At 61.8% G+C, this 27,306-nt stretch overlaps 2 protein-coding genes and 2 long non-coding RNA genes across 4 annotated transcripts in view; 3 read left to right on the plus strand and 1 right to left on the minus strand.

Moving 5' to 3' along the window:
• On the plus strand, window positions 7-3,543 carry SNX33 (sorting nexin 33). The gene is made up of 2 exons (XM_021407433.1): window positions 7-1,470; window positions 2,763-3,543. The coding sequence occupies exons 1-2, from the start codon at window positions 60-62 to the stop codon at window positions 3,014-3,016; spliced, it is 1,665 nt and encodes a 554-aa protein (XP_021263108.1). The 5' UTR covers window positions 7-59; the 3' UTR covers window positions 3,017-3,543.
• On the minus strand, window positions 6,374-24,547 carry CSPG4 (chondroitin sulfate proteoglycan 4). The gene is made up of 10 exons (XM_021407432.1): window positions 24,306-24,547; window positions 17,345-17,508; window positions 13,118-16,693; window positions 12,523-13,002; window positions 11,644-11,820; window positions 10,043-10,241; window positions 9,806-9,940; window positions 9,572-9,726; window positions 9,270-9,453; window positions 6,374-8,849 (listed from the first exon to the last, which is right to left on the minus strand). Exons 1-10 carry the CDS (start codon window positions 24,394-24,396, stop codon window positions 6,976-6,978), a joined length of 7,035 nt encoding a protein of 2,344 aa, XP_021263107.1. The 5' UTR covers window positions 24,397-24,547; the 3' UTR covers window positions 6,374-6,975.
• Window positions 8,725-9,520, plus strand: LOC110403756. Its single transcript, XR_002441821.1, has 2 exons — window positions 8,725-8,809; window positions 9,286-9,520. It is a non-coding gene; the product is annotated as an uncharacterized LOC110403756 (long non-coding RNA).
• The window catches only part of LOC110403755, a 5,701-nt gene continuing 3,566 nt past the window's right edge, over window positions 25,172-27,306 (plus strand). Inside the window, exons 1-2 of the long non-coding RNA XR_002441820.1 lie at window positions 25,172-27,025; window positions 27,116-27,267. This is a non-coding gene — a long non-coding RNA (uncharacterized LOC110403755). The remainder of the gene's footprint in view (window positions 27,026-27,115; window positions 27,268-27,306) is intronic.

The following is a 27,306-nucleotide window of genomic DNA, read 5'->3' on the forward strand; positions in this document are numbered from 1 at the left end:
CGTGCCGCACCGCTGCCGCTGCCCCAGCGCTCCGGCGCGGGGAGGCCGTGCCCGCGGCCATGGCGCTGCGGGGCAGGGCGCTGTACAACTTCCAGAGCGAAAACAAGGAGGAGATCAGCATCCAGGAGAACGAGGAGCTCGTGGTGTTCAGCGAGCGCTCGCTGGACGGCTGGCTGCAGGGCCGAAACAGCCGCGGCGAGACCGGCCTCTTCCCGGCCTCCTACGTGGAGATCGTGCGTCCGCGCTCCGGCTCCGGGCACACCGAGGGCTCGGGCAGCCCCGCCGGCTCGCCCGGCCACCTGCACGGCTTCTGCGCGGCGCCCGCCGGCCTCTCGTCCCAAGGCAGCTTCGAGGATGACGACGACGACGATTGGGATGACTGGGACGACTCTTGCACGGTGGTGGAGGAGCCCCGCGGCGCGGCCGGCACCAACGGGCACCCGGCATCGGGGCTGGAGCCCTACGGAACGCCGCGCGCCAAGCCGGCGCTGGAGAGGCAGGACAGCGTGGGCTCCTCCAAGAGGGGCAGCGTGGTGGGGAGGAACCTCAACCGCTTCTCCTGCTTCGTGCGCTCGGGCGTGGAGGCCTTCATCCTGGGCGACGTGCCCCTCATGTCCAAAATCGCCGAGGCCTACGGCATCGAGATGGGTTCCAAGGGCCCGCAGTGGCGGGCCAACCCGCACCCCTTCATCTGCTCCGTGGAGGACCCCACCAAGCAGACCAAGTTCAAGGGCATCAAGAGCTACATCTCCTACAAGCTGACCCCCAGCAACTTCAACTCGCCCGTGTACCGGCGCTACAAGCACTTTGACTGGCTCTACAACCGCCTGCTGCACAAGTTCACCGTCATCTCGGTGCCCCACCTGCCCGAGAAGCAGGCCACCGGGCGCTTCGAGGAGGACTTCATCGAGAAGCGCAAGCGGCGCCTGATCCTGTGGATGGAGCACATGACGAGCCACCCCGTCCTGTCGCAGTACGAGGGCTTCCAGCACTTCCTCCGCTGCCGCGACGAGAAGCAGTGGAAGCTGGGCAAGCGGCGGGCGGAGAAGGACGAGATGGTGGGCGCCAGCTTCCTGCTCACCATCCAGATCCCCACCGAGCACCAGGACCTGCAGGACGTGGAGGACCGCGTGGACGCCTTCAAGGCCTTCAGCAAGAAGATGGACGACAGCGTCCTGCAGCTGACCAACGTGGCCTCCGAGCTGGTGCGCAAGCACGTGGGGGGGTTCCGCAAGGAGTTCCAGAAGCTGGGCAACGCCTTCCAAGCCATCAGCTACTCCTTCCAGATGGACCCCCCCTACAGCTTTGACGCCCTCAACAACGCCATCTCCCACACGGGCAAGACGTACGAGGCTGTGGGGGAGATGTTTGCCGAGCAGCCCAAGAACGACCTCTTCCTCATGCTGGACACTCTCTCTTTGTACCAGGGGCTCCTCTCCAACTTCCCAGACATCATCCACCTCCAGAAAGGTAAGCGGGCTCCCCTAGGGGGCTGCTTCTCTCTTGGGGATGAGGCCAGACCAGCTCTACAGGCCCTTCATGGTGGCCCTGTGCATGGAGTGGGGCTGGTGATGGACGCAGGGATGGAGATAAGGATGGGATAGGGATGGACGTGAGGATGAGCATGGGGGTGAGGATGGGGTAGGGATGGAGACCATCACGTGTGGCAATGTTCCCTCATCACCCCTGCCCTGGAGGTGCTGCTGGGGCTGCCCAATACAGGATCAGGTTTTGAACATGCTCAGGACAACCAGGGCCAAACTCTTCGTGAGTACATCCTCACAGATTAGAGGAGAGGTCAGTGGGTTCAGCAGCCTGCTGCCAGGACCAGAGCGTCCCATCTGTCCCAGGGTGTCTGGGGACAAGGGAAGGGCCTCTGCTGGGCTCTTGCTCAGGGCTGGCCGGCCCTGTGCTTCTGTCCGGGTGTGACGCACACCCGGGGCTGGGTGTGGGAGCGGGGCCGAAGTCCACACACCCCTCCCAGACCACAGCAGGGAGGAGATGTCCGCGTTTGCTGGCGGCTTTGGGGACAGGGGCATTTCCCTATAGTCTCTGCATTGCCCCACGTCCCTTGGGCACAGGGAGAAGGAGCAGCCCTGGCCGCTTCCTTGCACTCTCTCCTGACTTTGTTTACCACTGAGGGCTGGATCCCGTCCGGAAGCGAGGCCGCGTGGGCAGAGCGGAAGGCAGGATTTGGCCTCCAACCTTTGCTTCCCCGGGGCTCCTCCTCCTCCTCCTATACCGGACCTCGGGTCCGGGCTGCCAGCAGGGGCAGGGAGAGGGAATGAATTCCCAGCGACCGCTGGAGGCCGGATCCTGTTTGCAAGCAAACAGCCTCTGTGCTGAGGACAGGGAGGAATGCAGGGCCAGAGCCAGGCAGGATTCTTTCGAAACTGCGCTATAAAAATCAGTGGAAGGAGGGGAAAAACTGGTGTCAGAGCATCAGCTGCGTCTCAGGCGTTCTCCGGGATGCTGCAGTCAGCAGTGTCCTGCCTCACTCTGTCTCCCACGACGGCTGTTCCATCCCGCTATCAGCCCTGCTGCGCTATGTAGCAAAGTTTCTCCGGTTCCCAGGCAGGGCTGGCAGCCGGCAGCAGCACAGCGGGCTGGGGCGAGGGCTGCGCACGCTGCCTGCCAACTGCTGAGCCCACTGAAAGCTGCAGCTCTGGCCCTGAGGCCTGGGGCTTCGGGATCGGCGCTGCGGGGTGAAGCGCTGCTCGTAGGGCCCCCGCGTGGCTCTCACCTCTCCCCTGCCTCACCAGGAGCCTTCGCGAAGGTGAAGGAGAGCCAGCGGATGAGCGACGAGGGCCGGATGGACCAGGAGGAGGCGGACGGGATTCGCAAGCGCTGCCGCGTGGTGGGCTTCGCCCTGCAAGCTGAGATGAACCACTTCCACGAGCGGCGCGTGGCCGACTTCAAGAGGATGATGCAGTCCTACCTGAAGCAGCAGATCATCTTCTACCAGCGCGTCAGCCAGCAGCTGGAGAAGACGCTGCGCATGTATGACAACCTCTAACGCATCGCGCCGCTTCCAGCCACGGCCTCGCAGAGCATCTCTGCTTGGGGGGGGGGCTGAGAACGGGTGGGAACTCACGACGCTAGTGACCAAATAGCATTGGGCTTTCCTCCAGCCTGGCTGCAGGACCGTGGCGGGGACGCGGGTGTTCCCGTGGGACAGACGGACGTGCGTGCCGGTGCCACGGCCCGGTGATTTTTAGCTTTCTGAGAACCCGTCCTGGCGGAGCACTGCGGCTGGCTGGGAGGAGAAATCAAAGCGGTCGACATTTTGCACACTGAAAGTTTTTCTGATGGAGAAAAAAAAAAAAAAAAAAAAAAAAAAAGGAAAGATCTTTTTTTGGAAGATATTTTTTTTTTTTTTTTCTTTGGGTGTCACGAGATATTTCCAATATTTTCCACTTTTCGCAAACGTTTCTGCAGCATTTTTACCAGTTTTTAAATAGACGCAGGCGAACGGAAATCTCTTTTCTCAAGCACCGCTGTTGACTGGAAAAAGGGATATAAAAAACAAAAACAAAAAACCAAGCCAGCCCACAGCGTTTTCAATAAAAAACGTCAGTAGAAACCTCCCCCCCCCCGCTCCCTCCCTGGGATGTTGCTGGGAAGCGGAGCTGCTCCAGGAAGGGCTCCGCGGAGGGGGCAAGGCGCTGGGCATTCCTCCCGAGCATCCCCGACGGCGAGCGCGCGGGGCTGGCACGAGGGCCGTGTTTGTGAAGGGAAATGGTTGGGATAAATCACAGCGAGGGAAGTCGGGCCGGCCTGGCCCTGCTCCAGGGTTAAAATTAGCCCCAGCGCATGAGGCGGTGCTGGGAGAACTGCGGCGCTGGGAAGACGGCGGGCTGCGCTCGGCCGTCCCTGACCCCCTCGTCCCTCCCCGTGGGGACAGCACGATGCAGCCTCCAGGAGGGGTGTGCTTCCTGCGGCATCCTGTTCCCATCCCACAACATCTCCAGGCTGTCCTATCCCCATCGCACCCCATGTCACCCCATCCTCATCCCACCCCATCCACAGCCTACCCTGGTCCTGTACATCTCTGTCCCCATCGTTCCTTGGCTCCATCCTTCTCTGTCTCCATCCCACCCCACCCTGTCCCCAGCCCAAGATTGTCCTATCCCACACTGGTCCCATCCTTCCTTGGCTCCATCCTGCCCCGACCCCATCCCACCCCATTCCTATCTCGCCCCACCCACATCCCAGCCTGATCCCATCCTTCTCTATTCCCATCCTGCCCCATCCTTTTTCTACCTTGTCCCCATCCTACCATGGCTCCATCCCGTTCCAGTCCCATCGCAGTTCATCCCAATCCTACCCTGTTCCTATACTTTCCCATCCACCTCCTACCTTGACTCCCTCCCACCTCGTCCCCATCTCACCCTGGTCCCATCCCACCCTGGTCCCATCCTACCCTACCCCTCTTCTACCCCATCCCCACCCTACCTTGGCTCCATCCCACTCCACATGCACCCCATCCCATCCCCACCTCTATCCCCATCCCATGCCATTTCCTTTTGGGGTCCCCATCCTAAGCCATTCCCTGTTGGGGTCCCCATCCCAAGCCATTCCCCATTGGGATCCAGATGCTGGGGAGGGTTGTGTGGGCTCTGGGCTGGCTCACAGTGGGGCTGGGTGGGTGCAGGGACAGAGCGTGCCACCACCATCCCTGGGTTTGTGGCCGGGGGACCACAGACTTGAGCTTGGGAAGACCCCAAAGAAGCCTTCAAAGTGGGGAAGAGAACCCAACAGAGCACATCTGTGGCACCGGCTCCCTATTCCTGCCTCTCTCTGGCCCCAAGGCTTTTAGAGGAGAACACTGCAGCACTTGCCAAGCCCGGGCAGGACCCGCTGGCAGTGCGGGCAGCAAGGCAGCGATGTCCCCGTGCTGCTGGCAGCGCTGCCAGGGCCAAGGAACCCGCCGGGCCGGTTGGCAGGGATGGGTTTGGCAGCACCGCATGGCGCCGGGAGCACCCACATGGAGGGAGCAGGAGCAGGCAGAGGCACACAGGGTGCAGCACGCCAGCTGGGGCTCAGCAGCACCTCGTCATCCCCGCGTGCCTCGCATATTTTGGGAGCGTGGCAGAGCATCGAGCCGGCTGGATGTGGAGGTGTGTGGCCGTTTCTGGGCGTGTTGTTGCACAGAGCTCAGGCCCCAGCGCTGCCTGCCGGGCGCTGGGTGTGAGCTGGGGATGGGGCTGGAGCTGCCTTGCATGTCAATGCGCGCCGTGCAGCTGCTGGAATGCTTTGTGCAGCCAGCCCTGCCTAGGGAGTGAGGCTCGTGGCGTGCCCGTGTGTGGGGAGAGCTGCAGGAGCCTTCCATGGAACCTGAGCCCAGCTGGGCGTTGCAGGAAACCTGCTGGCCTGCGTGTTTGTTTGCATTCAGCAGTACCTGGAAACCAGCTCTGCAGCCAGGCTGCGGCACAGGGCCCTGCGCCCTCACCGTGCTCCCGCATGGGGCAAGAGAGGGCAGTTTCCTATCCAGGGATGGGGTGCGTGGCTCCCACCCGCACATCCCTGCATCCATGTGTCCTGCTGCCTGCCCCGAGTGCTGCCCGGGACTTTCCACCACCACGACTTGGCCCCACAGAAGCACACTCAGCACCGGCTCCTCCAGGTTGCTGCCTGTCCTCTCCTGACCCCGGTGAGCGGATATTGCGCAGGAGATGGAACCACAAGCCTCCAAAATAACTCGCCTTGCTTTCCGTGCTCCCGAATGTAGGCCGTGTTCCTCCCATTGAATCCCTCAGGGTGAGGCAAGTGCTTGTCCCGCAGCACCCACCCCTGCAGCAGAGCTGATCTGAGGCCATGCACAACACAGAGCCACGATGACATGCAGGAGGGAGGCAGGGCCGGCACACCTCTACTCTGCACAAAGGGCTGCCCTGGATTTGGGGAGCAGCACCGCCCAGCAAGCTGCTGAGCTGCCATCCATCCATCCCTGCATGAGGCTCGGTTGGGGCAGGACCCCCCTGGCACCCAATAGCCGCCAGGCTGCTCCGGCAGCAGAGCAGGGCAGGTAAACACTTGCTCATAAACACAGCCAGGAAAGCTGCAAACAGCATGGCTGGCAGCCCCGGGGTGCTGTTCTGGGAGGATTTGACCCCGGATGAGAGCAGTGCTGGGGGAGCATCTCAGCCCGGCTGCAGCGTGCACAGAGCAGGAGAGCCCCGTGGCGAGGATCTGCAGCCGCACGGCCTGCTGTTGTTGTTGGGTCCCATCCTGAGCGCAGCGCTCAGTTTTTCCTCGGCTCATTCCTATTTAAGCGCTTAGGGGAAAACTTGAGCAAGAGGCTGGGGCTCGGCACGCTGCCTCCAAACACTGCGCTGCAGCTCGCGGCTTGGCAGGGCTCAGGCAAATCGGCTGCACCTTGGAAAAGGCACTTTATTCCGTGCACTCCTACCGGACTGGAGCATACAGTGGGAAACCAAGCCGTGCCCGCTCCCCCCTCCAGCTTTGTGCCGCCGGGGGCACCTGGCCCGGCATGCAGCCCCGGCTGCTCCGGATTTTTTGGAGGCAGCACGATGCGTTTTGTCCATTTCTCTTCTCCGGGTGGGCGGGGGCTCCTTGGATCCCCTTGGCGTTGGCCACGGGGTTTTTCCGAGCCTCCGCTCCAGCGCTGCAGCCCGCCTAGCCCTGGGGGATTTGGGCAGCTCCATCCCGAGCCTGACGCGGCACAAAGCCGCTCGTCCTCGTCCCTCTCACCCGCCTGCACCCCCAGCACCTCAGCCAACCTTGGGTGTCCTCAGTGCATAGCTGATGGCAGCGCTCCCTGGTGGCTTTTTGCCCCTCCCTCCCCCCGCTCGCCCCTCAGCCCGAAGCGCTATGGAGATGGGGGGGTCCTGGGTGGCCGTGCTGGCAGCCCCCCACCCCCAGGTCCTGCTGTGCCCACGGGATGCCGGCTCCCCTGGAGGAGGAGGTGATGCTCTGAGGGGCTCCCACCGCTCGTGCCCCCACCCTGCACCCTCACACCCAGTACTGGTTGTTTTTCAGGGCGGGGTTGGATGTCCGGCAGTACTGCAGCAGCTCGGGGTCGGCCGGCACGCCGGGACCCTGCGGCGGCGGAGCCGTGCCCTTGCCCTCCAGGGCGTTGACAGTCGTTAGGGGGATGCCTTGGTTGGGGTCCGTCCTGCGGAAGGTCTCCTGGTCCGGCACGGCCCCGTTCTTGGCCTTGGAGGCCGGCGAGCCCTGCACGTGGTGCTTGCCCGTCTTGTTGCGCTTGTGCAGATAGAAGAGCAGGGGCAGGATGAGGGCCAGCAGCAGGACGATGAGGCAGATGGGGATGATGATGCTGAACATGTTGGCCTCGATGAAGCTGAGGAAGGTGCCACCCTCCCTAGGGCTGGGGCTGGCAGTGGGGGGCACTGAGCCCGGCTCGCTGGCATTGGGGCTGCTACGTGCCGTGCCCTGTGCCTGTGGCACTGAGGATGACGGTGCTGGTGGGGCCAGGAGCAGGGTGACACCGTAGGGTTTAGAGGCGTTGTAGGGCTCGGTGATGTACCCCAGGGACACCAGTGCTGGTGGCACGCCGGCGGCCACCAGCTCAAAGGTGAAGCTGTCGCTGTGCGGGTGCTGCTGGTTTGTATCCCCATCATCCAGCACCTCCAGCCCCACCAGCCCTTGCTCCAGCTCCGTCTGGCTGAAGGATTCAATGGGGATGGCAGGCTGTCCTGGCGCACGGGGCCTCCTGACGAGGCGGCTGCTGCGAGGCGGCCGGCGGAGCCTGAAGACCGGGATGCTGTGGGTGCGGTTGGCCAGCTCACTGGCATCCAACGTTCCGGTATCCAGCAGGGCTGTGGTGCCCCTGGGCCACACGCTGCCTGGCCGCGCTGTCACCAAGGCACGGACGGTAACATTCACCACCCCAGTGCTGTTCATTGTTTGTGACGTGGTGAGGAACTGGAAGCTGTCCTCGGACGAGGTGAGCTCGGTGAAGGTGAAGGTCACCTCCCCGCGCTCCAGCTGTGCCTGCGAGAAGCCCTGCGCTGGCTTTCTGTTGACCTGCACTCGGCCAAACCTCGGCTCCGCGGTGATGGTGTAAAGGGCATCTCCCTCCCCAAGCTGCGGAGCCACGTGCCGTGGGGACAGCGTGGCCCTGTTCAGCTCCTGCGGCACCTCCAGCGGCTCCGCACTGCCCGCAGGCAGCACCACCACCTCCAGCGAGATGCGGGCGGGCGGGTGCCGGCCGTCGGACAGGCTCAGCACCAGGGATTCCTGAGCACCACGGGCTGCAGTGACCAACAGCACGTGGCCCGCGTTGATGTCCGCCTGCGTGAAGCGCTCAATGGGCACCTGCGGGCTGCGCGCATTAGCCAAGTGTCCGGCCTGGGGGCTGTGCAGCAGGCTGTACACCAGCTCCTCCGGGGAGCCCTGTGGCTCTGCCACGTCCAGGTGCTGCCTGGACAAGGTGATGGTGGAGTCGGGCAGCACCCGCAGCGCTCCTTGCCGCTTCACCACCTTTGGGGGCTTCTGGCTGCTGCTGCTGCTCACCGTCACGTTGAAAGCTTCGGAGATGAGCACCCCTTCCTGCGGGGGACGGATGGAGTGCTGTGCCCGCGGCCGGAGCCAAGCCTTGAACTGGAATTGGTCCTCAGTGCCCCCATTCTCACGGTGTGCATACACCAGGCGCCCAGCAGCCAGGTCTGACTGCAGGAAGAAGGGCTGCGAGCGCTCCAGAGGCGTATCAGCCACCCAGAGCTGTCCATGCACCGGCAGCTCCGTCACCAGGAAGATGACATCGTGCGCATCCCGCTCGGGGACTGGGATCTGGCTCAGGAGGTTGGATGCGTCCAGCAGTGAGGTGCTGATCACTGCCCGTTGAGCCTCTGCGAGATGGAGACCTGGGGGAAAAGGGGAAAGCCAAAGCTCTGTCAGAGCAGAAGAGCTGCAAAGTGGTGGGGAAGGCAAATGGGATTTGTTAGCTTGGCAAGACGACAGGAGGAACCGTGGAATCACAGAATCATTAAGGTTGGAAAGACCAATAAGGTCATCCAGTCCAACCGTCAGCCCACGCCTGTGACCTCTCTAGACCATGTCACTCAAAGGAATTATATGCAGCCAAAGGATGGATGCAATTTGCTAGATGTTGGTTGATGGGGTAGCAGTGTCCGTGCACATTGTACAATAGTGCTTTTTGCTTCCAACAAAGAAGCTCTCCTGAAGTTTGCACGACTTTGTCCCCTTCCGGGGGGACTGCACAAACTTCGGGAGAGCTTGTTTATCCTTTGCTTGTCCCTTCCTTGTCTCCCATCTTTTTTTACCTGCGTTTCTCCATAGCTGAGTCGAGCGCTGGGGACACTTTGCCTCGAATGATATCAGCACCAGCAGGATGAAGGAGTCGGAGATGGTGGTGGGAGCAACCACTCGGAAGCGGATGGCATCCTGGGCGAGCCAGAAGGGCTTCTGCGGCATCTCGTGCTGGTAGAAAACCATCCCAGCGTCCACCTAGGAGGGAGAACATCTCACTGATTTCAGCTCAATGGCAAAATAAAGTCTGGGGAGGGGGCTGTGAGGGCAGGACTCCGAGCTGTGGGGGTGTCGGAGAGCTGGGCCTGCGCTCCACCTGGGCCTGGGTGAAGTTCCTGACTTCATCCCCCTGGGCGGTGCGTAGCTGCCCCAGGCGCGGTGCCTGCTCGATGCTGTAGTACAGGGCAGCGGGGCTGGCCGGGCTGCTGCTCACCGCCTGCAGGTTCTCGCTGGTGATGGGCTGCAGGGCACCTGGAAAACAGGTCGGGATGGGCATCAGCCTCGCTCCTCCAGGCTCCCTGCGTGCTGCAACCCCGAGCCCCACACTCACCTGGGCAGAGGGTGAGGCTCTGCTTCTTGGCCAGGCTGATGAGCTCCTGCCTGTGTGCCCTGACGAGAAAGTAGTGCCCAGGAGACAGGTTCTCACCGTCCCACAGGTCAAAGGCGAAGCCTCCATCCAGGGGTCCTGCGGAGAGCACGGAGCTGGGGCACAGGGCAGACCCTACCCTGGTGCAGGACCAGGGTGCGGTGCCCACCCCAGTGGCACGGAGCATGGGCACAGCTGTACCTTGGTGCACAAAGAGGATGACGCCGCTGTCAATCTGGGCTTGTGTGAAGCTCCGCAGTGCCGTGCCAGGCGCCGAGCGCAGCACCACCTTGCCGTTGGCTGGAGGCTGGATGGAGAAGGTGACCTCGGCCGCCGGGCTGTCCTCGTCCTCAGCACGCAGGGCTTGGGGGCCGATGGTGGCCGCAGTGCCTTCCCGCAGCTGGGGGACAGGAGAGGCCGTGACCCCCTGGGACACGCCAGCAGCGCTGTGTGCCTTGCACAGGGAGGCACGTCTGAGCCGGACAAGAGCTCCTTGTGCTTTGCTGGGTGATGCACGCATCCCCTGGCCTCTGCCCAAGCCCTCATCGCCCTGCGCCTGTTCCCCAGCACGTTCATGGGGCACACTGCCCAGGGCTGCTGCCACCCCACACCTGCAGCATCACCCCACTGCGAGGGGCTTTCGGTGCCCGGAGCTCAGCCCCAAGCACATGGGGTGGAGGCGAGCAGGAGGCAGCAATGCGCCCCGTTGCTAATCCCCTGCCATACGCCCGCCTTGCAGACCGCGGGATTATTCCTGTCCCAGCGTCGGGTTAGCACAGTGCTTTCCAGCTGGCCTCTCCCCATGCATTTCTTGAGTGGGTGTGGGTGCCGGCACTGAAATCGGATCCCCTGGATCCCCTGTGGGATCGAGGCCGGGAAGTGCAGCTTTGAGGAGGCAGGATGGGACGATGCAGCTGGGAAAAGCGGGGCCAACACATGTTGCTGTGCCCCACGTCCTCCTCGAGTTATTACAGCCAGGCTCCTGTGTGCGTGGGGCGGGAAGCTGCTTGCAGTCTCCGTGCCGGGCTCATGACCTTTACCCGCTGAAGTCATCTCCCGAGAGCACGAACACGTGCCCGGCCCCTCCTTGAGCTCCGCGCTCCTCCGGGAAGCTGGGACGTGCTCCCTGCTCCAAACCCTCTGAGAATGGAGCTGTGACGCTGAAAGCATTTTGGGGCCTTTCCCTGCCTTTTGGCAGTGCTGCAGCATGGTGGCTGGAAGGAAGGGGGGGTCCCTAGGGGCCAGGCTGTCTGGAAACCAGCGAGGAGGAGGCAAAGTGGGGATTTTGTTGGGGATTTTGGCACAGCTGGGTCAGATCAGGGCGTAATGCACAACAAAGGGGATTTGCTGGGTGGGCTCAGCATGCTGGGCTGGGGGTGTGCTGTGTGTGCAAGCAGTGTGGCACACAGCAGACAGAGCTGTGTGCCCGGGGGGGGCTGCCGATGGATGGAGACACCCAGGTTTGGGTGGGCTTCTCATCCCCTTCCCTCCGGGCAGCTCTGCAGCTTGGAGCCCCCTTCCCAAAGTCCCTGGCTATGCCTGTGGCTGGGGTGGGTGAGGAAGGCCGGGGGTTAGGAGACACGAGCATGGGGAGAGGAACACCGTGCTATTCCCAAGTAATTGGTATTCTCTAAACTGTAAGGCAGGCAGCGGCTGGAGCGAGCGATGCTCCCACCTCGTGGACAGCTCCAGCATCGCTAGGGGAGGAGGAAGAGGAGAAGGAGGAGGAGGAGGAGATGGAGGAAGAGGAGGAGGCAGAGGAGGAGCAGGGAAGGAGCCGCCCGCCGCACCGTGCCCATTACCTGGAGCCCAGCGTTAGTACGCAGCCGGGGCCCCCTGGTGCCGCGGGGCAGGATGGCGATGAAGACGGTCCCGGGCTGGCTCTGCCTCTCGGAGGTCGAGGCGTTGGCCACAAGTGTGAAGCTGTCGGCCTGGGCACGGGGAATGTCCTGCCGGTACTGGATCTGCTGGCTCTGCACCTGCGGGAGGGGGCCGGGTGAAGGAACCGCGTTGGATGTTGGGATAACTGGTTGGGTATTAGGGAAAATTTCTTCTCCAAAATCATAGTGAGGTATCAAAATGGGCTGCCCAGGGAGGAGGTGGAGATACTGTCCCTGGAGGTGTTCAAGAGCCATGGAGATGTGGCACTGAGGAACACGGTTAGTGGGCATGGTGGGGGCGTGTTGGACTTGGTGATTTTAGTGGTCTTTTCCAATCTTAACGATTCTATGACTCTATGGGAAGATGTGGGAGCTGGGTGCCCACCAGTAGATCTGGGGCATCCCTATCCCACGGCCATCTCAGGTCTTGGGCTGACCAGACATGGACCTGGCCACTCCAAGTCCCTCCCATGGGCAGATCTCTATGAGAAGAGAAGAGGAAGAGGGTGATGAAGAGGAAAGAAAGAGAAAGAGGAAGAGAAAGAGAGAAATAGAAGAGAAGAGGAAGATAAAGAGGAAGAGAAAGAGAGAAATAGAAGAGAAGAGGAAGATAAAGAAAAGAACAAGAGAAAGAGAAGATGAAGAGGAAGGTAAGGAGAAGAGGAAGCCAAAGAGAAGAGGAGAGAAAGAGGAAGAGAAGGAGAAGAGGAAGAGAAAGAGAAGAGGAAGAGCCCAACCTCCCTCCCCAGCCTCCTGGTGGCACCAGGACAGGAGCTCAGCCCACCCCCAGGCAATCTGTACCTCGCTCCAGGTGAAGCTGTGCAGCCCCCCGTCCTGGGGCCGCTGGCTGTTCAGGATGGTGCCAAAGCGGGGAGGCTGGAGCACCCTGAACTCCACATCAAGGGCTGCAAAGTAGGCACTGGGGATGTTGAGGACAGCTGTGGAGATGGTGGCAGAGCTTCCTCCCGGCACCGTGATGTTGTGGATGTCCAGGGGGATGGCAGCGGGGAGCACAACCAGGCTGACAGCCACCCCCACCAGCGAGTCTGCTCCTCCAGCCGTGACATCCACGACAAACCGGTCTCGCTCCTCCTCTGGCTTGGAGTGCAGGTAGAGCACTTGGCCACTGTTGATGTCCTCCTGGGTGAAGGACTGGATGGGGTCCAGGCTGGGAGGCTCATCCGAGTCCTGGCCGTGTTGAACCATCACCAGGAATCCAGAGACCGGGGGGATGCTCACCAGGTAGACGATATCCTGGGGTGGGATCTCCTCATGGGTCACCTGGAAGCATGGAAAACACATGGCATTAGCAGGGGCCTGAATCCCATCTCTTCCCGTGTTACATGGGGCCCTGGTTTGGTGACCAGGGAGGATTAACTAGAGAAGCAATACTCACCAGCAAGTGCTCCTCCTTGATCTCAGCAGCTTCCCCCTGGAAGACGTGTATCTCCTTGTTGTTGACAATGTGCAGGGGGCTGGGGTGGGTGTCCAAGAAGATGGTGATGGCCAATGTGTCCTCTACTGCCACCTCGTTTGCTTCCACAGTGAACTGGAGCTCATCCCGAGTGTTCCTGCTGCCGTTGTGGTGGTAGGAGATCTCCCCTGCCACCAGGTCCCTCTGCGAGAAGGCCATGACCGGCTGCTCCCCTCGCAGCACAGTCCCCCACCTTGGCGGGGCTGTTACCAGGAACCGTATCTCTTCGTCTGACCTGATGTCCATGTTGGTCTCCAGGCTGAGGACAGAAGAGTCGATGCTCCCCCGACTCCCTTGGGGGATGGCTAGGCCAGTGTTGTTGACTATTCTGATGTAGGGCTCTGATGCTTGTACCTCTAGAAGGGCAGTTGTTTGGTGGAGGCCATCGGAGACCTGCAGCTGGATCCAGCCCCGATCCGCTCCGGAATGGACAAAGAGAATCTTTTTCTTCCTCAGGTCATCCTGGGTGAACCGGTAGAGCTGGTGGCTTCTGTCATCAACAGACACAATGCTGCCAAACAAGATGTCCCTCCTCGCCAGCACCAGCTGCGTGTCGGAGAAGCCAGAGTCCTTGTCAGTGAAGGCGATGTCGTCCGTCGTCAGCAGGTGCTGCCCATTGCGCACCACGTTGAAGACCTTGTTCACCACCTGGACAGGAGTGTGGTCATTGATAGGCTGGATGGAGACCCTGAAAACACCTCTCACCTCCTCTGCCTCAGATTCAGAGCTGCCTTCACCCTGCCTGATGGCCACGAAAGGGATATCATCTTCCAGCGTCTCAGAGTCATCGTGCTGGTACAGCAGCCGGCGGTGGAGGATGTCATCGTTGGTGAACTCCGTGATTTCCTCACCAGAGGGCCAGCCAAGGGATGTAGCCCATGCCAGCCTGCCGTGTGCCGGCCCCTCAATCACTTCATAGATGTAGTCCATGCTGTTCAGGCTCTGCACGAAGAGGTGGTCCTTGGAGATGACAGCCTGCCCGCCTTCGGGCACGGTCAGGAGGACATTGGTCAGGTCGGGTGCGTTGGGGTCCCCACCGATGCCGATCGTGTAGGTGTACACGGGGGAGTGTTCCTCGCCAGCACGGACACGGAACTGGAAGCTGTCCTCAGCCTGCCGAGCATTCCTGACGGTTGCGCTGTAGCTCAGGTGATTTCTCTGCAGATTGTCCTGGGTAAACCCAAAGCCTTCAGTCAGCCTGTTGCCGAGGAGCTCCAGGTTCCCCTTCTTGGGAGCCTGGATGATCACATAGTGGAAGGGGACCGGGGCAGAGTTTGGGTCTTCCAGCATCGCCTCCAGCTCCCTACTGGTGATGTTTTTGTGTCGCTTGTTCTTCATCTGGAGGGGGACCATGGTCTTCATCTTAATGGTGGCTCTTTTAATACTTATGGTAAAGGTGTTGTTTGGCAAGACCTTCTGTCCCACCTGGACATTGAATCTTAGCTTCTCCATGACATCTTCCTGCCGGTGCTCTGGATCTGTGCTGAAATACTGGATACGCCCTTGCTCCAGGTCTTGCTGGTGGAAGGACTCCACTTTTTTCCATTCCCCTCCTATGCTCCCCTGCTTCTGGATCTCACCATACCTGAGGGGCTCCGTGAGGCTGTACAGGATGGCAACCCGCTGCTTCACAGCGTTTGTCTCCACGGACAGGTTGGCCGTGGTGATGCGCGCAGCTCCTCCTTGGGAGATGGCGAGCCCCGTGTTGTTGTGCAGGCGGATGTTGGGCTCTATTGCGAGGATCCTCAGGGTGGCAATGGGGCTCGGCACTGTGCCGTCAGTCACCTGGAAGGTGAGCTGCAAGTCTGTCCCGCTCTGGTGCACGTAGACCACGTTGCCTGCTTCCAGGTCCCTGCAGGAGAACTCCTCGATGGGCACCCCAGGGTGGAAGTCGTACTCCACGTAGCCCTCGTCCTGCTGCCCGCCGTGCAGCTGGAACTCAAGGTCATCGCAGGATGTGTCGTCATCCAGGGCCTGCAGGATGTCCATGGTCAGGTGCTTCCGCGTGTGCTTCAGGATCGTCATGTGGTTCCCGTGGGGAAAGATCACCTGCGGGGCATCGTTGATAGGGTTGACCATGATGGGCAGCAGGTAGGTCTGCCCCTGCCGCAGGCATTCGGGGATCCCTTGCTGGGCAGTCACTGTCACCTCCAGCATCAGCTGGTCCATGGGGCCCTCGGAGCCGTCGTGGACGTACCTGACTCTGCGATTCACGATGTCCAACAAGGTGAACTTCTTTCTGCTCCGGGAGCTGGGGATGTCCAGCTCCAGCTCGCCATGCCTTGGGTCACTGGTGATGCTGAAGAGGATTTGGGACTGCCGGATGCCTGCAAGGCCCAAGTCCACCGTGGGCTGGGCGTGTTTCCATTCCACATAGGCCATGCCCCCTTCGGAGACGATGAGGGGGCTGACGTGCAGCAGCCGGCTGACATTGGCGAAGGCAGGTGGGAAGCTGCCATCCGGCTGGCACGGTTCTGCCAGGCCCAGAGCTGCATGCCAGGCATCGGGCGGCGGCGAGGTGGGCGCCTCGTCCTGCTCGTAAGCCTCCTCGTAGTCCCAGTAGTGCTCCTGCCTTCCACAGCCGACTGTGACGTCCCTTGTCACCACGGCGTCCTGCAGGCTCCTCCGCTGCTGGTTTATGCGCAGGTCCTCCATGCAGCCGACAAATGAGGTGTTGGTCAAGGTCCACACTGAGTTGAAAGCAAGGTGGTGCGCCCTGAGCCTTTGCAAGGCTTTGTCATTCATGCCTCCAATGAAGAGGTTTCCCTGGAGGTCCAGGTGGTTGTTGATGCCCCGGTTGGATGTGGACGAGGCGTAGTAGTCAATCAGGATCTCCAGCTTGTGGGTGTCAGTGTAGACTTTGACGTAATGCTGCTGCTCATCGCTGATGAAGATGTTGTTGTGCAGGACGATGACGCCGTTGCCCTTCTCAACAAACCCTCTCAGGCGCCCATTGGAGATCTCTACGTAGAAGAAGTCGTTCTCCAGCCCTGCGTGGTAGATGAGGGGTGCCTGGGTGATGCTCGTGGTGATCACGAACTCAATGGTCCCCTCCTCCCTCGCCTCCCACGTGGGGAAGGCGACGTAGGACTGTGGCCCCAGGAACCCGAAGGGCTCCTCGGGCTCTGCAGAGAACTGCGCGCTGCAGCCTTCCTGCACCTGGTGGAGGACCTTGGAGCTGCTGTCGGAAGACACTGGGGAGAGGACATCCAGACCATTGAATGTCAATGTGTGGAGGCAGCCCCTGAAGGGCGGGCTGGCCCCGGCGAGGTACGGCAGGTCGAGGCCGCCTGTCCCGCCTGCATAGAGGCCGTGCTGGATGTCCAGCTCCCGCACGGGCCCCGCGATGTCCACGGAGCTGTTGAAGAGGCCGTCGATGGTCAGTGTCATCCTGCCGTCCTCCAGCAGCAGCTCCACGTCGTGCAGCGCCAGGTTGTCCAGCTGCAGCTCTGCCGGGGACTGCAGCGTCACCTCCTCCGAGCCCAGCCGCAGCCTGGCCTGGGGGGAAGGAAACAGATGGGGGTCAGGGCCCAGCTCAAGCACGGTGTGAGGACACATCCCTGGGGGCTCAAAGTGTCCCAGTCCTTCCATTCACCTCTGTGTGCCTCTGCGGGGTCCTCCATCCCCCAGCCCCTTTCTCCCCATGCAGGAGCTCCGCCACGTGCTGACTCCTCTTTCCAGCCCTGTCCAGCCCTCCACCCCCATTCCACACTGCTCGGGCTGCTTCCAGCCCTCATCAGCCTGGCAGGAGAAATAGCAGGTTTATATACATTCTATATATAATATAGAAATAGCAGGGGGGGGGCCACATCCCCACAAGCAGCATCCTGGAGCCTCTCTAATAGAGGGTTGGCCAGGGAGCCCCGAGATGCGTGGTCAGCTGCTTGCTCACTCCCTGCCTGGCCTCAGATGTGGTTCGTAGACGCTCCCTGCTCATTTCCTCTGGTGGACGCCAGCACCGTAACCACAAGAGGAAATTGTTCTTCTGTCCTAGTCCCTTCCCACGCCCCGGCTAGGCTTGGTCTGCGGTGGGCTGGGAGCGGCCGCTGGTGGAGCCCTCCGTTTCTCCAGCGCCCTCTGTTCATCCCTTCCCCTTCCTACCCACCCCGCACCTCCCCACGCAGCGGGGGCACGGCCCCCGGGGCTGACCTGCAGGGTGCCGGCTCGCAGCTGCAGCAGGAGGTGGTCGGGCTGCCCGGCGGCCAGGAAGAGCAGCCCGCTGCCCTGCCCGGTGTACAGCTGGAGCCGCAGCCGCACCGTCCGCGAGGCGTCCGCCAGCGGCATCTCCACGAAGCTGTCCCCGAAGAACGAGACTGAGAGGGGAAAGGAGAGGGTCAGGCGGGGAGGGACCCCCGGAGGGACCCTCCCAGCCCCGTGTTTGAGCGGGAGGCCCCTTCCAGCAGCCCTCCCGTCGCTGGGCTGCGCGTTGTTGGGAGCTGCATCCTCCGCCGGCGGCCACACGATGGGGCCCGAAGGCTGCAGCCTGCAGCCTCCCCCTTCTCATCCCCCCGTCTTCTGCGCCCCCGCCACCCCCGTGTCCCCACGGAGCGGTGGCCGTGCCCTAGTTCCCCGGTGCCAGCCCTCTATGTGTTTCACACCGCGGTGCAGAAGTTGCTCCGCCGGAGGGCTAAGCGCGCGTGTGCCATCCAGATGTGGCTGCGGGAGCTGCTGCTGGAAAGGGCTCAGCACCCGCAGCCGTGAGCACGGCGGGCTCAGCGCAATGGCATGTGGGCGTGCAGAAGGCACGATGCGAGGGGACCGCATTGCACAGCAGCTCGGTGTGCTGATGGGCTGAGGGGACGTGTGCGCATGGTGCCCGCGTGCAATGCACATGTTGGCATGTCCCGACTGCTCAGCTCCGTGCTGGAAGGAGGACTCATTCACTCTAAAAGCCCTTCAGACCCTAGAGCTGCTCTCTGAGGGGCAGCCCCAGCCTGCACCCTTTGGGGACACGCACACCTCCTTGCCCAGATGTCCCAAAACGCCGCTTCCTACCATCAGCCCCAGTTTGGTTCGGGGTCTGGGAGAGCGGCGTCACCCAGCCGTGCCGTGCAGGGGAGAGGTGGCAGCAGGGGAACACCCAGTGCTGCTAACAGCGAGCCTCTGGCTTGGGGCTGCCAGCACGTCTTACTCAAGCCTGCTCATTTCCTGGTCCCTGTGCATGCCGTTGGCATGAGCCGCTTTGGCTGCTTCTTCCTCCGGCCCAAGCCAGTGAATCACAGGAGCCCCAGCAGGGCCGTTACGGGCTGTCCTCTTCTGACCCGCTCCTGCAGAACCAGCCCCACACATCCCGCTCCCACAGAACCAGCCCCACACATCCCGCTCCTGGCACCACATTGCATGCAGTGCTTTGCAAAAAGGCTTTTCCCTCTCCCTTTTCACCCCCACCCCTGTGCAGGCACACATGCAGGCGCTGTGTTTGAGCCCTGGGGACACGGTGTGCCCGCTGCGCGCTGGCTCCCTGCGCGCTCCCACCGAGCGCTTGCTGCCTTTCAGTTTTGCAGCTTCCCCCATCCCAACCAACGTGGTTTCCAGCTGGGCACCGTGCTCTGCTGTGCAGTATGGGAGGCTTAAAGCAAAGGGCTGAGGCTAACAAATGCACCGCCTTGTCCCCAATGAGGGACCCCATTGGAGCAGTCCCCATTCCCAGCTTGCAGCGTCCCGCATCCCACAGGCAGCTGCAGCCCCGTAGCAAAGCATGAAGAGGCGAGCAGGGCCCATCACACTTTCCAAGCAGCCGGCCAGCAGATTATAGGCTGCACTGTCTTATTCTTTCTTCTTTTTTCTTTCCTTTTTTTTTTTTTTTTTTTTTGCATTGAAAATAACAAGGAGGAAAGCCAAGAGCCGTGCTCCGAGCAAATCCCCAGCGCGCGCTGCTCCCGCGGGGCTGGGCGAACAAGCAAGGGCTCTGTGCTCACTGGGCTCCCGCCCCGGCTGCCGGCCACGTGCTGGCTATGGGATGCTTGGCCAGGTTCCCTGCCCTGTCCCTTTCCCTGGGGCTGTTTTCTGGTGCTTAGGGCAGAGCTTGAAGCAGGGAGGCGCGTCCTTCCTGGGGGGCGTGGGGACCCCATATCCCGCTGGTCCCCTCTGCGGGAAGGATGTTGGGCATGGAAAAAAAGGGAGCGAAACTGCCCTTGGCTGCTCAACAAGGCTTCATTGAAGCCGGCCATGTGTGTGCAGGGAGGGGATGGAATGCGTTAAAGCAGCCCTTTAGCTGCACCCCAGCACCTGAAAGGCGCTCTGTGTGCAGCCCTTCCTGCCGGCCCCGCTGGGTTTTAGGGTGGGACACCAGGTGGGGAGTGAGGGTTCCTTGTTGCCCCGAACAAGCGGCCCTGTGTGCGCGGTGTCCGGCCCGGTGCATTCCTGCTCTGCAGCGTCAGCCTTGAGACTGGATGACTTTATAAGGTAGCACACTCCCGGCCCTCCTGCTCTGCCATGGGTGGCCCCGCTACGTCGGGTGGCATATGGGGCTGTGGGATGGGGCCGTGGGCAGCCGGCGGGAGGAAGCGGTCCCTGCCCACCCCGCAGCCCTGACGGGGTGAGGAGAAAGGCTGCATTATGCTGCGCATTCCCTCCGATTTACGGCGCGGTTTTATTTATGGCTGGGGAAGGAAACGAGCAGCCTGAGAGGCGGGCAAAGGCAAACACAGCTCGGCTGGGAGCAGGAGGCGCGGGGCCCCTCCAGACCCCAACCCCGGTGCCGTGGAAATGAGTGGCACGGGGCCAGCCTCGAGCATCTGACCCCAATGGGGACGTCCGCAGTGCTGGAGCTTTGGGGTGCCATCCCCATCACAGCGGCTGTGATGGCACCAATCCACCCCTACCTGCTGCAGGATGGCTGATGCCATGGAGGAGGGCTTCTCCTCCTTCTCCCCACTCCTGGCTCTGTCCTCAGGCTGTGAGTGCTGCTCCCTCACCTCACACCAGGGCCAAGCGTGCTGCTCCCCGCTCTGCTCCCCACTCCGGCGCTTTCCAGGCACGACGGGGATTGCTGGAAAGCACTGATGCAGGGAGGGCTGCGGAGCCAGCGCTGATAATGCTGCTGCTCGGGGGGGGCCACGCCGCCCCCGGGCTTGGCTGTGAGATGATCCCTTGGAAGGGCGCTGAGCTCTCCCCTGCACGTCCCGCTCGCCCCCAGCATCCGCCCCTACCTCCGCCCGCGTTTGTTCGTTCCCAGCTGCGTCCCCGCGCTCCTGCCCTGGCTCCCACACAAAAATGCCGTTTTGCGGCCCACGGACTGCGGGGTCAGGCAGAGCCATGGCCCCGCTCCTGCACAGCTGGAGGGGGGCTGCCTGCATCCAACCCCGCGGCGCTTTGCAGTGATACGGGGCCAGCAGCTCGGCCCCTGCTTCCCCAGTGCTGTTCTGCCGTGATCCGAGCAGCGTGAGGGCTGCTGGCGTGGCCGGGCTGCACGGTGCTGGCATCTGGGCACAGCTGGATGGGACCCCAAGGGTCAGGGAGTGCAGCCTCAGCATCATGCATCTGGCAATGCGCACCCTGTGGGCTCATGTCTCGCCTGCAGATGTGCATCTGTGTATCTGTGCGTCCACGTGTCGGCGTGTCCTTGTGTCCGTGTGTCCGCATATCTGTCGGTCCCTGTGTCCATGCACCCATACGTCAGTATCTGTGAGTGCATGCATCTGTGTGTCCCTGTATTCCTACGTCCCTGTGTCCACGTGTCCCTGTGTCTGTCTACGTGTCCATGTATCTGTGCATTCCAGTGTCCATGTGTCTGTGCATCCCTTTGTCTTCGTGTCCCTATGTCCTTGTTTCCATGTGTCTGTGTGTCCATGTATCCAGATGTCTCTGAGTCTGTGCGTCCATCTCTCTATGCGTCCATACATCTGTGCGTCTGTGTATCTGTGTGTTCCCTTGTCCCTATGTCCACGTGTCCCTATGTTCATGTGTCCATATATTCCTGTGTCCATGCGTCCCTATGTCTGTGCATCCCTGTATCTGCGTGTCCATGCACAGGACAGACAGCTGCGGGGTGCAGGCGAGGGGCCGGCTCGGGGCCGGCTCGGGGTGCGTAATGCTGCGTGCTGATGGATCTGAGGGATGCAGGGAGTTCAGGACTGGCTGGGAGCGGAAGTTCTGCTCGGGGAGGAGAGCGGGGGGAAGAAAGCGGGAGCGTTTGGGGGAAGCGGCGGTAAATGGGGCTTTGTGACGGCCCCGCAGCGTGACTCAGGCTCGCGGCGGCCCCGCTGCCAGCAGAAGTTGGCCTGGAAATATTGTATCAGCCCCAGAGGACGTGGTTTCCAAACCATCCCAAGGCCGGTTTTGTTCTCTCCCCCCTTCTCTCCCCCCCGGCTGCCAGCTCTCCCGGCCCCACCCTGCCCACGGTCCCGCAGCCAGCTCTGCGCTCCCGCTGCGCGCCCGGGGATGTGGGACCCGCCGTGGCCCCGTCCCGCACAGCCACTCGTGGGGTGTCCCGTGCCCCCCGCCCGGCCGTGTTACCGGAGCGATGCAAACAAACAGCGCTGAGCTGGAGGGCTGCCCGGCGGCTGCGTCCCAGTCTGGCGTGGGACGGAGCGCCTTTGAAGTGCCAGAAGGATGGGATGCATCAGCCAGGGGCGGGCTGCGAGAGCTGCACGGCAACAAGCAAGCATGGGGGGAGATGCTGGAAGCCCTCCTCGGCCCGTTCCCATGCAGCCAGAGGCCCCCTCCCCTCCCGGCCCGGGGTTTCTCAGCCCCACGCCTTTCCCATCTATGAGAAACCGACCGAGGAGTTTTGTTTATAGAGAAAATAACGGCGCGCCTGCCTCTATTTATAGCCGGGTGCCGTGTGGGGCAGCTGGGCCCCCCCCCGGGAGGCATCACAGCCACCTCAGCCCCATGGCCCAGCGGAAGCGACCCCGCTCCCAGAGGTCCCTGCATGGGAGGAAACCAGGGGGATGGGGATATCACCCCACAGAGCGCTCCTGGCCAAAGGGAGGGGACGCAGCAAAATGCCCTGGCTCTGCAAGTGCCCCAAATAGCCAGCAGTGCCCATGCGGTTTCCCCCTGCTGCCCGCAGGAGGTGTGCATGGCAGTGTGAGTAAGGGAGGAAAACAATCATCAGAAAAACAAGGTTTGGGCAAAAGCAGACCGGGATGCTCCCGTCCCGCACTGACTCACGGCCCATAAAGGCTCTTTTAACAGCCATGAGTCACAGCGCGGGGCATGCTGATGGATGAAGGTTGCCTTCATCCCTCTTGGCTTGCAGCACGTGATGGCACTGCTGTCGTGCCACCGGGCGGTTCCCCCATGCCATTCTGTGCTGCCATCCATTTTTAGCAGCGCTCTCCTTCCCTGGTATGCTTTCTGTCTGTCTGCCTGTCTGTCCGTCTGCCAGGAGCGGCCGTTGGGCACCCCGTGAGCTGGGCCAAGAGAGGGACACACAGCTATGTCACAGGGCTGTGGGTAGAGCGCAGGGAGCAGAGGCATGGCCCAACATCCACCTGCCTGAAAGCAGCCGGGCAGCGAGTGGCCTATCTGAGGTCACTTTCCCCAGGTGCTGCATGCCAACAGAAAGCCTTGTTCCACCGATGACCTCCCCAGGTGAAACACCCATGGCCATGCCCATGGCTGTGCCCATAGCTGTGCCCATGGACGTAACCATGGTTGTGCCCATGGTCATGCCCATGGCTGTACCCATGGTTATAAGAGGCTGTGATCATGGCTGTACCCATGGCTGTACCCATGGCTGTGCTTATGGCTGTACCCTTGGTCATGTCAAAAGCTGTGCCCATGGCTGTGCCCATAGCTGTGCCTGGGTGTGCCCATGACCGTGCCCATGGCTGTGCCCATGGCTGTGCCCATGGCTGTACCCATGGCTGTGCCCATGGCTGTGCCCATGGCTGTACCCATTGCTGTGCCCAGCTGTGCCCATAACTGTACCCACAGCTGTACCCATGGCTGTGCCCATGGCTCTACCTGGCTGTACCCATGGCTGTATCCATGGCTGTGCCCATAGCTGCACCCATGGCTGTACCCGTGGCCATGCCAGGAGCCCAGTTTAGGCACACATCCCCACCCAGCACCCAGGGAGCTGCATTCCCGCGCTGCCCGCACCCTAACATTGCCTCCTCGGGGCTGAGCTTAACCCCAAGCTGCGATCCTCGAGGAATGCGCTTATTATATATTTGCCTGCAGCCCTCTGATGCTAAATATAAGAGTGAGAGGAGAATTTTCCTCCTCATTCCCACGACACCGGTTCGCATTCCCCCCGTCAGACTTTTTCCTGCTCTTTCCCATCAGCTGGAAACTTTTCCAGCTGCTCTGAGCGGTGACCTCAGAACGTGTGGGGCCTTCGGTACAAGACATTCGGGACAAGGAGAGCTTGGGTCCCCAAGCGGCGCTGGGGTGACAGCCGTGGGCGCAGGACGCGATGTCCCCGTGGTGTCAGCAGAGTGACAGAGCCCATGGGGACACGGAGCACTTTGCCCTTTGCAATACATGGCTGCTGCATACGAGCTGCCCATTTTGGGCTGGGCACAGTGGGGAATGAGTGCAAAACCTCTTCCTCTCCCAACCCCGAGGTCTGTGCTGTACCCTGATCCCCGCCGCCGCGCCCTGCCCTTGGGTGGCACTCTGGTGACATTCTGCAGGGTTTGGCTGTGCCCATGGAAGCCTCCTCCCTGCCCGAGGCTGGCAGCAGCCACCCACGGACTCTGGGATGCAGTGGGGCAACGTTTGCACCTCCGGAGGTGCTGGGCAGCGCAGCAGTGATCCCACACACGAGGTGGGAGCTCTGTTCAGGACCCAAAGGTCAGCGCTGGAGGGAAGAAGAGCACTCTGTTCATTGACAAAGGGAAGTTTTCCACTTCGCTTGCCAGGCGCCGTGATATTTCGGTGCACAGAGGAAAGAAGGAACAAGCCCGGAGGGAGAGGAGCGTGCCCTGGGATGCCACCTGCTCGGCCCCACACAGCATCCCACGTGTGCCCGTCCCACCCAGTGCCCTGTGAAGCCTCCAGCAGGACACAGGACAGCCACAAGCACCCTGCCCAAAGCAGGCAGCTCCTTGGGCACCCAAGGGTGCTCGTGCCACCCGCACCGGGTGCCCTCCCATGCCAGCCCTGTCGCTTCCAGAGCACAGTGTCCCACAGTGGGCATCAGGACGGCACTTACCTGCAGCTGAAGGTCCTGCACGGAGGGCAGGGGGCTGGTGGGCCAGCAGTAGCAGCAGCAGCAGTGCTTGGGGACAACCTCGGGGTGCCATGGTGCTCCCGGCCGGAGCTCTCCGCCCGCGCCCGCTCCCAGCCGACAGCAGCTCCACTACTATATTTAATAAAGTGCAGCGAGGGAGGGACCGGCGGCTCTCCCGCCTGTCAGAAAGGAGGAATTCGCTCGGATTACAAATTTCCCCTCTTAAAGGGCTAGAGGCCTCCCGCTCCGTGGCCCACCCTGCTCTCAAAGCTCCCTTGTTCCTGCCGGGGCGGTGCAAGGGTAGAACAGAAGTGCCCGCCCTGCGGCTGTGGGGCCAAGCGGGCACCCTTGGGTGCTGCCGCCCATGGAAGAGGCTGCCAAGGGCCTGCAGCAGGACAGGGAGTGCCAGGCGGAGCTTGGATGCCGGGCACGGTGACACCGAGCGAAGGCTTCGCTCCCCATTCTGGAGCCTTGAGGTGCCAAGCCAACGGTTCACCCTTGAGTGTCACAGTGTTCCCACTGGGGCCACGTGAGCGCTTGCCCCGCTTGCTGGGCCCCTCTCTCCATCCTCCCAACTCCAGGCTTCCCACCGAGACCCCGTGAAGCCGACACCTCCCTCCTCCCTCCCATTGATGCCTCAGGTCCCGCTCCCCCGGGACGCATCCTGCTGATGGATGACACGCAGCTCGCTCCCCGCTGCGTTACTTCCAACCTCGTTAGGGCCCGCGCTGCCACTTTGCTGTCTTTGGCAGCATCTGCAACACCTTGCAGCTCCGAGCCATCCACAGCCGTAATTAATGTGTTGTTTACTCTTGCTTTCAGATCATTAATAAAGACATTAAATAAACCCGGGATGTGCCATTCTCTCACTGACTTTTTATGAATAATCGTCAGGGGCTCGCTAAGTTCATTAGCTAATTCTATTTAGTCTGTGGGTTACATATTATCCAGACTTGCTGATTTGTACAGATTCAATTTTGCCAAGTATTCCCCTTCCTGCTCTTCATCTCCAGGGCTGCGAGGAGCTCTGCCTTGTTTCATGTTCACTCCGTCCTCGTTGTGATCATCCCTTGGGATGGATGGAGAGGAGGACACGATCCCGGCCATCTCCGTTACCTGCGTGCAGCTCAGGCAGCTAGAATCGTTTGAGTTGGAATGGACCCTTAAAGGCCATCGGTGCAACCCTCTGCGATGAGCAGGGACACCCGCAGCTCCACCAGGTGCTCAGAGCCCCCCCAGCCTGACCTTGGTGTCTGCAGAGACTGCCTGGAGCACGCAGCCCTTGGCTGGGACGTCCCATCCGGTGCTGGCAGCAGCGAGCGCATTCACCGGCGCTGCTGGGAGTTGGCTGCTCGGCGGCTCCTGGACGGGAAGAGAACCGAGCAAATCCGGCTGGGTGCCGGAGAGCCAGCGGCCGCCGGGCCGTGCCCCCCCGGCCAGGACCCGCGGGGCCGGGAGGTGGCACCAGCGCTCCGCGGCTGCGGGGACTTCCCCCGGCGGGCACGGCTGCCGGGGACGTGGGCAGCTCTCGGAGACGAGGGCTGGACTGCGGGGAGGGTGGGTCCCTGCGGCTGGGCCCGGGGAGGACGGGAGGGAAGCGGTGCAAAGAGAGAGGTTGAGGGGATTTCTGGGGTCGGGGAGGGCCTTCCTAGAGCTCGTTGATTCAAGCCGGCGAGGAACCCCAGCGGGAGCGCAGCGCCGGGGTTTGCAGCTCTGGGGGCTGTAATTCTGCCGGGATTGATGGGGCGGAGTAGCGGGGACGTCTCAGGCTGAAATCCGCGGCTTTTAACCAAAAGCTAATATTCTCTTTCCAGCTGTTAATTCCGGGAGCGGGGGTATAAATTAAGCCTCCAGACTCGCCGTAATGTTCACGAGAGCGGGACAAGCGGCGTTTCCCTTCCCCACCTGTGGCACCCCCACCTGCGGCAGCGCTGCGTCCCGGGGAGCGAAGCGCAGCGAGCCAAGAGCCAAAAGCGGGGGCCGTGCTTGGTTTCACGGGGCAAAGCAGAAGGGTCGTGCAGCGTCCCCGCTGGGGTTTGCACCGACGGGCTCTGCGCTCCGGGTGCTGCGTGTGCGCAGGGAGCGCTGGAGGGAGGGGGCTGCCGGCTGGAGAACGGGCAGCGCTCAGCCGGGGGGGGGGGAACGGCGTTTCCAGACAGCGCCGCCAGCAAAAAAAAAGGGAGCAAAATGCAAATGAAGGCCGATAAAAATGTACTTGGCAGCGTCCCCTTTAAGCGCCATAGATTTTTATCTCGCTCCGGTTTTATTTTGCTGGCAAGGGAGATGTGGAGGAAGAAACATTCAATTAGCTCAGCCCGCCAGCCCCCAGATGTGCGGTGTGGGGCTGGAGCCTGGTGCATGGGATGGGTGCTGGGATGTCCCCTTGCCCACCCGGTGACGTGCCATCATTTGAGGGCTGCGCCGATCGCCATGGTAACAAGAGCCGTGGTTCTGTCAGCATCTGTTCCTCAGTGCCACCGTCCCACCTCACCCACATGGGGCAAGATCTCCTCCCTGCTCTACGGGACAAGTGGGGCTGGTGGGGCCATGGGGACGTGGGCGAAGCCTCCCCAAAACCAGTGCCACCAGTGCAGAGTCATCAGTCCTAGTTCTTACCCAGCCAATCACCAGTGTGGACCAGTAAGCCCAGGAGGAGGGAGCGCTCCAGGGCCCGGCTGAGGAGGGGTTCTCAGAGCAGCCCTGTGGGTTTGCAATGGAATCTGCTCCTTCGTCAAAGCAAAAATGCACACGGGGAAGGTCAGACTTGATTAATCTCCCCATTTTGAAAGCAGATGTTCAGAAACAATCAGGAACGTCCCATTCTGCTGATTTGTAACCACGCAAAATGGGGGAGTGCTGGTGCAAAAGGCGTTTTTGGCTGGGAAATGTGAGTTTGCAGTGGAACATCTAAGGAGCGAGATGACAGAGGACTCGGCGCTCCCTGGTGAGCCATCCCTCTTCCCTTCCCTTCCCTTCCCTTCCC

Source organism: Numida meleagris, chromosome 9, assembly GCF_002078875.1.
Source record: "Numida meleagris isolate 19003 breed g44 Domestic line chromosome 9, NumMel1.0, whole genome shotgun sequence".
NCBI classification, from domain to species: Eukaryota; Metazoa; Chordata; class Aves; order Galliformes; family Numididae; genus Numida; species Numida meleagris.